Genomic DNA, 12,083 nt, shown 5'->3' with positions numbered 1-12,083 from the left:
CAGATATTCGAAAGTGTTGGGATGTGGATCTTATCAGTAGTAAATAACAGTCTTTTATCTGTTTCAGCGTACTTTAAACAAGCCTTGGTGAAACCGTTACTGAAAAAGCCAAATTTGGACCCAACAGATTTATCTTATTTTAGGCCAATATCAAATCTACTTTGGAAAGAAACAGCATTTTTTTTTATTTCAGTCTGGTTTTAAGAAAAAACATAGTACTGAATCTGCTCTCATAAGGGTTTTACCTGACATCTTGCTATCTGTTGATACTGAGGATTCTGCAATTTTGTTGTTATTAGATTTGAGTGCAGCGTTTCACACTGTTGACCATGGCATTCTTATTTCGTACCTGAGTACCATGTATCCGAGGAAGTGCCCTTTGTTGGTTCAAATCTTATCTTAGCGATGTTCTGTTTCATCTGTAGCTCCCTTTACCCGTGGTGTCCCTCAAGGGTCCATTCTTTCTCCCACCCTTTTCTCCCTTTATATGCTCCCATTAGGGTCAGTTTTAAGGAAGCATGGATTGGCTTTCCATTTTTATGCAGACAACATCCAAATGTATCTGCTGATGAAACAAAATGACAAGAAAGGTCTAGAAATCCTGCTTACATGTCTGGCCGATATTAGATCTTGGATGTCATCAAATTTCTTACATTTAAATGAGAGCAAATTGGAAGTTATTGTGTTTGGGCCCAGTATGGTTAAAGGTAATACAAACCTTAATCTTCGCAATCTGACATCTTACATCAAACCAGCTGTCTGGTTTGGGAGTGATTTTTGATACTTCCCTCAAGTTTGATCTACTTATTAGTTTAGTGGTTAAGTCAAGTTTTTTTTTAATCTGAAACTTCTGGCCAAAGTTAAGTCTTTCTTATTTTTTAAAGACCTTGAGAGAGTTATTCATGTTTTCATTTTATCACGCTTGGATTATTGTAATTCTTTATATACCGGAATATCCAAGTCTTCCATTTTATGGCTTCAAATGTTCCAAAATGCTGCTGCCAGACTTTAACTGGGGTAGGTAAAAGTGTGCATATCACTCAGATTTTAGGTCTTTAAATTGGTTGCCAGCGTGTTATAGAATTGATTTTAAGGTATTATTGTTTGTTTTTAAGTCACTAAATGGCCTGGCACCTGTCTATATGTTGGATCTGCTAAGCTTAATAAAGCCTATCAGACGTTTATGATCCACTGATCAGAACATGCTGTCCTTTCCCAGATCAAGATTAAAGCTGAGAGGTGACCGTGCTTTTACGATTGTTGACCCCAAGTTATGGAACAGCCTACCTCTGTCTGTCAGCTCTGCCACCTTACATGAGTTCAAATATAAGTTAAATTCTTACCTTTTTACCTTGGCATTTAATTCATCATAAATTTATGATGTAATTATTTCTTATTTACTTTTTATTTTATTTCTTGTTTTTGTTTTTTACAGCACAATCAATCAAAATATTTGACTTAACTTGTAATTATAATGTTTTTATATAGATTATTTATTCTATTTGTTTCATTTTGAAACCTGGTTCTGTACAGCACAGTGGTCAACTTTGGTTGTATATTTGTGGTTTATAAATAATGAAACAAAGAAGAATGTAGATGTCCTAAACAACAAAAACTATTGTTTGCATATTTTAAATCTGTGGATAATTTTTTTTTTTTAATGACGTCAACCTATTGTATGTACATTTCTGACTTCAACTGTATCAGTGGATATAACATTTTAGTTTAATGATCGCTAAACATGGTAACCAATTACCTACACTGAGCATGTTTCTCGTCGCACTCCATCTTCTAATATGATCAAATAATTTTAAGTTAGCTCAATATTTGATGTCCATTTACTTACTTATATGGTAAGTAGCAGTATAACAAGTAGATTAATGTACAGTTGGCCAGACATTATTCCAAATAAAACCTCTTCAGAATAATAATGACTAGCTGACTGTGCAAAGTTAACTTTTTGTAAAAAAAAAAGTCATCTCATATTAAAGTATGCTAGCATAAAGAAGGCCTCAAAGTTAATAGACATGGACTAAAATCCACAAAACTCCAACTTTAAATATCTCTCTGATATTTCACTTCTAATTAGTGACAAAGCAGTGATGGGTGGTTGGTTTATTTCTGATGTGGGGTGAGGTGTGAATGTGTCAGTGTTAGATGAGCAAGAGGTGAAGGTGGAAGCTTCACACACATGCAAGCAAATGCACACGTAGGGTGTGTATGTGCTGGGAACATGGAGTGAGAGGGTATAATTAGGCAGCCATTACGCAACACGGCGAAACATGTGAAATGATGTCAGTCACTCATCCACATATGAGTTTGTTATACGCTCTGTCTTGTGATCGTTAATTATACTCGTCAGGCTCGTCCTTGATTTAGGGGACACACTATTGGTTCAGAGTCAGAGCTGTTAGGGAGTTGGGAGTTTAACAAATCTTAAAAACCTTTGCTATGAAAGTGTCTTAGTAATGCAATAGGGTTATATGTAATTATTATTATTATATTGGCTAATGTATATTATATAAAAATGTCAAATGTCAGTTAATTAAGCGGCCTGGCCGATATATTGTCTACCACGACAAAAGAAGTTAGTTTTCCTGTTGTTTGTTTCCAGACGAGCTCGTTTCAAACGCTCCAACAGCGTGACAGCAGGTGTCCAGGCTGATCTTGAGACGGAGGGTTTCAGTGGGCTGACCGTCCCCACTCAGGACAAGGGTCTGCAGTTCGGCTGCTCATTCCAGTGCCACTCATCTGAACCAGAATCAGCCAGCCAGTTTGCAGAGTACCGCACAGTGCACACACAAGGCCAGTGGGCCTACCGTGAGGATTACCACGGTGGTTACACTACTGAGCCCGGTCCAGAAATGAGGGCCCTGCCTTGCTCACACTCTCCCCTGCCTCTGGCACCCGAGCGGGGAATGGGAGTCTGGAACGAGGGCCCACGGAGCCTACCGGAGTCAGGTAGAGCCTCGCCCTGCTTACGGGATGGAGAATTCTTCCTTCGTCTCCTACAGACAGAGGTGGAGAGGATGGAGGGATGGTGCCAGAACATGGAGAGAGAAGCAGAGACAAACGAGCTGCCAGAAGAGGGTGAGTATTCAGGAACAGAAGAGAGGGCTATTTCAATACAGGTGACATAAGAGGTACAACGCAATACTCTAATAAGCATAAATGTACATTGCTCACAGAAGTTTTGAGTAAAAAAGATGTGTACAATCTGTTTTTTATATTTTACATCTGTGTTTTAGTGCCATGTTAAAATAAACTTAACAAGCTAAGATTTTGAGAATATATTAATATTGTTAGAATAAAGCTGAAATTACTATATTAAAGATTTAGCATTATGAGCTTGAAGCCATAATATTTCAAGAATAATATTGTAGCAATATGAGTTTAAAGTCGCAGCATTACAATATTAAAGTTGTAATGTTACATTGATAAAGTTGTTGCATTACAAGAAAAAATTCATAATATTACATAATATTTTAAGAAGTATAATGTAATAATAAAGTCATAAAATTATTTAATTCAAGTGTAATATTGCATGCATAAAGTAGAAATCTCAATATTACGAGAAAAGGCATGCAATTTTCTCCTGTACTGATGGATGTCCCTGCGTGAGTTCTTTAATGTGCACTGTAATTAAAATAAATCTTACCTTACACTTCACAGCAGATGCACTGAAGGTCAGATTGTATATTATCAAAAATATGTGTTTTTTTAGATGTTTATAATCATTGATTATGATAGATAAGATGCGATTGTGAATGCACTTGCAGGCTATGCCTGCCGCCATATTTCCGTTGCAATGCAAGATGGGATTCTAAGTTTGTATTGTCATAGAAGATTACAAAAGGAGCACAGAAGGTTCTAAAAACCTTGGCTGCGTTCCACTTCACTTTTAACATCCACTCGTTAACTCCCCTAAGCACCTCCCCTCGGGGAATCCCCAACGCCATTTTGGAAGTCTGTTCCACTTCGTTTAGTGAGAAAGGTAAGTTTCTGTTGACAGACCTGCAACCCTTCAAATTGACAGAGTCTATTCTGATGAACGCTTCAGGCAGCTTCATATCCCACAACGCAACTTGATTGTGACGTGACTGCAGATTGCACTTCATAAACCCCACCCCCACACAACGCAACTTGATTGTGTGAAGTAAGGTAAATTAAGCAGTTTAGAAAATGTATTTTAAGATTTAACAGCATAAACCTTGTAGCTACCTTAAACTGTGTATCACACAGTTATAGCCTATGTGTTCATTGTTATGTTAACATTTTCGTTTGTGTAAATCTTGATTAATCCTTTCTAACAATTCATTGTAATGAAAAAAAAAATTAAACATATGAGATTTATACATAAGCCTCTGAAATCAATCTCCGAAAACATAGTTTTCTAAGGTGCAAAAATCACTAAATAATTCCACAAATTGACATCAGCCTTCAACATGCTCCAAGTGATCAAATGTTATGGGTGTTCCAATTAAACCCATTGCACGTCTTCAGCCAGTAGTGGACACGTAAGGAGTGACGTACATCCGAGTCTATAAGACTGAGTGAAGTTTGCGAGGGAAGGGGATACAAATTTGCCCTTCCACTCTCCCAGCCCCGGAAGTGGTTGTAATGGACGGAATGGGAGATGGCTTGAGTGGACAGACTAGTTTGTACATTCTTTGTTTGACGTCAGAAAATATGGCCGCAGTGCTGCATCTAAAAAGTGCACTGCGATGGTAACGGCTTTATACTTTTATTAAGTGATTGTTTGAAAGTTTGTAACATATATGTGGCAGGGCGGAGGGCCCTGCCACAATATACTAATAAAGATATTGTGATGTTGAAAAGACAATTTGAGCAGCTGGTTCATTATGCTTCAGTCCCCCTTTTTCTGGTAAATGGCAGCACGAATGCAGATCGCACCGGTTTGATCGCACGTGCAAACGGGTTTTAACTATTACAACAGAAATTGATTGCAGAGACAGCAGCTTCATCAATGCAAGAAAAATATGTGGAGAATTTTGTGAAATCATAGAAAGAATGCAACAGAATATTAAACAACAAATGATCTTAACCATGGCATCAGACAGACCTTCAGGAAATTGCCTCTTTTGTGAAATCTGAAAAGGCAACCATTGGTTGACTCCAAGGGTATCAATGGTTACATCTGCTCCACTTTACTGTTCTCTATCAAAGTACTTTGATGTTACTTTCCTTACTAATTTATTTTCATAATATTATTTAAACTCATAATGCTCTGACTTTAATCTCATAATGCTACTTAATGCTTGTAATATTACTACTTCATTACTACTCTCCTAAAATTGCGACTTTAATCTCATAATGCTACTACTGTATTCTCATAATATTACAAATTGTATCTCTTAATGCCATGACTTTATTCTGATAATATTTACACCAGTACTTTAATCTCGTAATGACATAATTCTCGAAAAAGTCTTAATTCTTTATATTTTAGATGTTGTTTATTTAATTGTGGCACTAAGTGTCATTGTAATATTTAACTAGTTGTGTGTAATTATCAACATTTCTCTTGCATCATCCACCATCTTGGATTTGTTTATTTCACTGCATTCTGTAATTTCTGTGAAGGGTACTTGCTCCATTTGAATTTTGCCAAAAGAAGGTGTCTTTTGGAACATTCTATGCATTGGGAGCGCTTATCATACCTTAACATGCTGTGTCTGTAAATGGCTCACTAAGTTTTGAAACATAGTAGTCCGGTCCATTATGTAACCCTGTCATGTTAGTGTTCTGATTTCTCAAGTGTAAACTGTGATGAGAAACACCACCTGTGTTGATCCGTTGTGTTGAGGATTTACTCAAAATACCGTTTTTTTCTGAAGTCTAAATGCTGATCATTTATGCTGAGTTTGTTTCTATTTCTGTTTGTGTGTTTCAGTGCTGGAGCTCATCAGAGGAGCTGTTGGCAGTGCTCAGATGCTCATGTCACAGAGAGTACAGCAGTTCTACATGATGTGCCAACATAGTGTTGTAAGTGCTTTGAAATAACCTATACATTTAGCACTCCTCTAAACATAAGTGCTTTTAGCATTTGGATTTATGTTTTGTTTAAGTTGTTTACGTTTTTGTGTGTGATTCAGAACAAACCAGTGACGTGCTTATTTGTGTGCACGCGCATGGTGGCACTCTTAGATCAGTTCACGTGCACTGTGAAATCAAAGTAATGCAGGTTCAAACATTTGCACAATTCCAAACATTAGTAACAGTTACAAGTTATAATAAAAATCTACAAATGTGGCACAGAATAACAGAAAACGAGATTACAGCTTTTACACAGAGAACTTTTTTACAGACTCCGATGATGCTCTTCTGCCTTATTTAGCAGCGTAACTCTAGCAAACTTTTTTATAAGATATTTTTTTTTAATACTGAGTGCAAGTTTATAACATTATGCTTTATGTTATATTACCCTGGAATCAGTTTAAAAAAACAAACTACTACAGTTGCGAGGGGTATTGATTACAGCTGATGAGAGAGTGACAGTAAATTTGGCATCTTCTCCCATCTGACCATCCGCGTTCCAAAACCCGGAGTGTGTCTATTGCCTTTTCTGTTTCAAAATAAAAGCTCTTTGTGAAGTTTAAGTAAATACTGCAGCACTTTCAGCGTCAAAATAAATGGCCGTAGTTGAAGATGAAGTAAACAGGACAGAAATATATTCCTTTTGTATAATGCAATCTAATAATCAGAATAATAATTATAATTCAGCATTATATTATAATAATCAAACTAATGTGTTATGCAATGTTCAACTGGGGTTTCAAAAATAAGTCTGTGAAGTATCTTTGCACAGTAAAAACATTTGAAGCTAAATATTGCTTACCTCTCAGCAAAACAGTTGGCAAGTGTGACACCCTCAATCTAGAGTTGTTTGAGTCTGCTAGTGTGATGCCGGCTTTAGGGGGTTCTTTCTGCATAATGTCTTTATCCAATATTGTCTGATAGGGTTGTCATGATACCATAATCATGTCTTACAATACTATACCAGCTAAAGTATCACACTACCAAGTAGTATCACGATACCACACGACAGAGTGTTAATTCTTAATACAGTTTGTCATAGTAGTACTTAAAAACTAGTCATTCCACTTGTAGCTCTAAAAGTGGTTAAAATAACTATTGGATGAACGGGGAGAAGACTCAAATGGACTAACTTGTTACCTAATAAATTCTTAATTTGATGTTAAAAAAATTTAAAACTTTGCCGCATCAAAACAGCCAGTTCAAACGGCAACGGCTTTAAACTTTTATTCCATTATTTCTGTAATTATTTGAATGCTGGTAACATAAAGATGTTGTAACATTGAAAAGACTATTTTGAGCTGCTGTTTCTTTATTACAACTGCTTTAGCCCCTCTCTCCTTGTAAACAGCAGCCGGAATGCAGATTACATACTTGATCACTTGATCGCAAGGATCAGGGGCGTGATCAAACCGATCTGGGCTGTGTTTCCCAAAAGAATTGCAAGCTTAAGTTGATGGTAGAGACCAATGGTGCCAATCATAAGTGCAAAGTTACCGACACCATGCATTTGTAATTGGAAAAAAATTAAAGGAGTGCAATGTTCGATTTTTCAGAGAAACTGTAAATCTAGATGTTAAGAAGTTTAAGGTTAAATGAAGTGGTGCTAACACGTGTGTATACCTGCAGAAGCCGTGGGATGTGTCCAAAGGTGATTTTTGCGCTCTTAAAGGGCCCTGTGTGAAAGCGGACGCCACTTGAAAAGACTATTTTAAAGGTCTGATTCAAATAAAGGTTCTGGGGAAAGTAATGTTTACTACTGCACATACAACATAACTTACCATACTACTGTTTAAAAAATACAGTGGCACCGACAGTATTTTGAAGCTTTAGTATCTACCGTACTACCGTAGCACCAGTATACTGTGCGACCCTATTGTCTGCATGATTTCACAATAATATATCCCCTCTCTTCTTATAGGATCCCTCATCATACCCTCAGCCCACCAGTCAGGATATGGCAGGTTACTGGGACCTCCTTCAGCTCGCCATCGAAGACATTCGAGTGAAGTTTCAGGACCTCCAGCGGCTGAAGGACTCGGGCTGGAGGTTGCCCCCTGAGAAGAAGGTGAGAGGGGAGATCCGCTCTGCTCCAGTCCCTCCACAGCTCCATTCCAGTGCCAAAGCAGCAGTGGGCAGGAGAACTGCTCATGTATTGGGCCCCAGCTGCTCTCTGCCATCAACCAAACACAAAAGCAACAAAAGGAACTAAACTGTAGATGAATAATGACCTGCATGTTCTGGAATAAAAATTAACAGAAGATTTACTGCCTAAAGAGCTGTTCATTTGCTTTTAAATATTAAAGCCTAACATTGACTTAACCTCTGTCATTCTGTAGTTACTAATTTATCTGTTTTCTTTTCTTTTTTTACTGTCTGCTGCTTTCACAATGTCATGTCTCACCCTAAATACACTAATCCAATATCATCATTATTTTGCAACTTCATGGTACTTTTCTTTATCTGTCCTGGTCTCCATCCTCTGCTTGTATGTGTGCGTGTCCGGTGTCCTTCCCCACGTTTTCCGTCCATCCCCGCATTGGTCATCCATGCTGTCACACCACTCCCCTGCTATTCCATTCAGGAGGACAAAAAGGTTCCGCCTCCATTACCAAAGAAGCCGGCTGGCGGTGTGACGGGCAGCCTGCGGGCCGACAGCACGACTGAGGCTGGGATGGGCGGTGGTGGAGGCATGCTGGTGGTTTCACGTGGGCGTAGCGTGCCCGAACGGGAGAAATCGCTGGATATGGGTGAACGCCAGAAGCTGGAGATGCGGCGTAGGCTACTCCAGACCAAACGCTCCGCTTCTTTCCGACAGAATTCTGCCACAGAGAGTGCAGACAGCATGGAGATCTACATCACAGAGGCTCAGACGAGACTCTGAATCGATCAACCCCAAATCCCCTTAACCACCACTGAAACTCTTCTTTGTGAAAAAGTGACCGCAATTTCTCACTTTAGTGTGCCAATATGAATTAAAATGGAGAATATGAGGAAAGGTGGTGTGCAAGTAGTATGCTGCTGTAAATTAGAATTTTTCTCATCTGTGGATGTGAGCTTAAACATTTTTTTTCTCAGAAAAAAGGGCTCAACCAGCACAATGATCGAGTGACACAATTACACAGTTGTACATTATCGAGACTTTTCCAAGTCCACAAAATCAACAAAAATCTATGGACTGTTTTGACTAAACCACACCAAGAAACAAACATACGGGTGCAATATAATTTATTAAGAGGATCTTACTTAAACTATCTCATTATATTAAATACAAGACAGTCTTTTGATAGATTCAGAAATAACAAGTCTGTTCACCTTTTTCCTGAACGCGGAAGTGTTCGACGATTCAATTTCCTGTCCCCAGTGTTTTCACTCGCATTGGCATATATCATTAGGGGGTAATGTAAAGCTAAGGTACTACATTTGTAAAAAAAAAAAATAATAATCCAAAAACATGCCGATACTTAAGAGTCAAGAGGAATTTTTTTTAATTTTTTTTGATAGACATTGCCTCAACTGAGGGTGTAGATGACATGACGCGATGTTAATTAAGTTGATTAATTATTCTGTGTTATGACAGCCAACAACTGCACATGTTGAGCCTGAAATTAATTTTTACTCTAAGCAACACGTAAATGGTTGTTGTTCTCCACTGGATCGCTCCTTTTGGCAGTTTTTACTTGGCGTCTCAAGACCAGAAATACAAAACAGACAATTAGAATCATCATAGCGCCGCCCACTGGTTGCTCAGGAAAACTAGATTGAATCCACAGTGCTGCGAACGTACGGAGACGTGGCCCATTTCACTGTGACACGAGTGAACTCTTGTGGTCTGAAATAGCATTGCAGTCTGCAAGCTTGAATTTGGGCCTGATGCGGAATGTCATAGCAGTACAGTAATACAATTCATGAAAGCAACCTCTGCAGTATAATAAGTAAATGCATTTTTTCAAGTTATAGAATTTCAACAGGGATCTATCACCTGTTTAGTGCAATATCTTGTTACAGTTGGATTCAGGCCTGTGAGAAGACAACAACATAAACATAAAAAACAATAATAAAAAAAAAAAACAACAACGACAAAAACATTCAACCTCTGAGGGTAACAGCCAAGCTTCCTGAAACAGGTCTGTGTTCATCATAAGACTCTCCTAAAACAGCAACGTGTTGGTCCCACGGGTGCAGCAGACAATCCTCAATTTCACACATGACCTGCACACTGAATAACTATCATTCGGAGAGGAAGGGAAGCATCTTGTTCATTTCTCCCCTATGCCTTTTTTTGTAACTGATGAAAAAACACTCTAATGTGAAATCAATGTAGCTTTTTATTTATTGATTGATTTATTTATTTTACACTGACTTGTTCTCCTCTCTAGAGAAAAAAAGGTAGAAATTATTCCTATGAAATCACTTTCTCCCATTATATTTTTGACAGTGGTCTAGCCCACAACCAATTTGTATTTTTATTTATTATTATTATTATTATTATTATTATTACTTTCATAATTATCTTATTTGTCTTGTTTTCCCTCTATATTAGCTGTTTGGGATCATCTACAATCTCATTATCCAGGTTTATATGAGGGTCAAACAAGTATTATTGATTGATATATTTTAGATTATATTTGTAGAACTATTTTGTGTCCACATGACACCAAAATTATTTATTTTTTAATATTTCTAAAACTTTTGTTTTTTTGGGTGGTGATATATATATATATAGATAGATAGATAGATAGATAGATAGATAGATAGATAGATAGATAGATAAAGTCTATCTTGAAGATTTATGCATTTCAAATGTATGACAAATTTCCATAAACCTGAACTGATTAATATTTAACTAAATTAATTAAGTATAATATTAATATTAATTAGTTAATTAAACTGACAGGCTTCATGTATATATTTAATTTATAATAATATGGATTATTTAAAGAATGCTCGGTTCAGTTTAATGGAAATTTGGCTGAAATGTTTTTTGAGTTTGTGTCATTATAAAAAGGAAACCTTTATGAACATGATAGGAAGAATGGAGTATGTGTTTGTGTCCATTTAACTTCCCATTTAGAGTAAATGAGATAAGGTGATGACTTTGCAGCACCAGAAACAAGATCCTCTGCAAATCTCAGTTACTTAAATGGAAAACTTTTTTTTTCTTCTTCTGCTTCTTTTTTTGGTATCTTTGAACATGGAATAAGATGGACAGTATTTTATTGGGAGATGTATATTTTATAAAGTACATTTTTAGATTAGAATATAAACATGTTGTCAAAAGTGGTGTTAAAATATGTTATAAATGAGAAATTACAAGAGCGGGACACAATAGGTCTGTGGACTAAAGTTCAACTTAAAGTTAAAAAAGTTCTTTAACTTTGGGCAAATTTCACAGCTATAAAATTGTGCGCTTTCCTCTTATTTCTTGCGTCGACTTTGAAATGGTCTGGGTAATGACTTTTGGCAATTAAAGAACAGACAGTCAATGGCCACTTGCCTAACAGCACTATGTGCTTTGTTTATTTATTTATTTTTAAACAAATTATTCAGTATTATATTCAATACAAAATATATAACTCACACAAAATATGTATTGTTCGAAGAATTTGATTTGTTTCACCACATCCAGATAATAACCACCCCACACTGGATGTTTCTATATAACCTGCATGCTTTTATTAATCCATGAAAAAGAACAAACTCTTCTATCAAACTGTAGATCTTTATCCCCTGTCTGGAAAAAGACAGGAGTATTTATCTATCTCTTTATTTAGAATAACTACACCCATATTTCTCTTTCTACACTCATTTAATTTTCAACAATCACAATTAATGGTCTTACATTTGTTTCAGCTGTATGCAGTATGTATAGCCAATCAACTGTTGCCTATGAACGTTTTTGTCTTTTTTGTATTGTTGCAAATTATAATTTATTTATTTACTTATTTATTTTATACATGGATTTATTTCTGAAACCTCATTATAGAGTCAGGTCTTAAGCATATTTTGAATCCATTTTATGGATA

At 36.7% G+C, this 12,083-nt stretch overlaps 1 protein-coding gene across 1 annotated transcript in view; it reads left to right on the top strand.

Annotated features, from left to right (window-relative positions):
* The window catches only part of LOC127650711 (disks large-associated protein 3-like), a 294,628-nt gene extending 285,687 nt beyond the window's left edge, over window positions 1-8,941 (top strand). Inside the window, 4 exon segments of the mRNA XM_052136307.1 lie at window positions 2,615-3,090; window positions 5,915-6,006; window positions 7,979-8,125; window positions 8,642-8,941. Coding sequence (XP_051992267.1) covers window positions 2,615-3,090; window positions 5,915-6,006; window positions 7,979-8,125; window positions 8,642-8,941 — 1,015 coding nt within the window.
* Window positions 8,942-12,083: the final 3,142 nt, after the last annotated feature.

The sequence above is a fragment of the Xyrauchen texanus genome, chromosome 10 (assembly GCF_025860055.1).
Source record: "Xyrauchen texanus isolate HMW12.3.18 chromosome 10, RBS_HiC_50CHRs, whole genome shotgun sequence".
NCBI lineage: Eukaryota > Metazoa > Chordata > Actinopteri > Cypriniformes > Catostomidae > Xyrauchen > Xyrauchen texanus.
The sequence above is the reverse complement of the archived record's forward strand: the minus strand, read 5'-3'. Positions and strand labels throughout refer to the sequence as shown.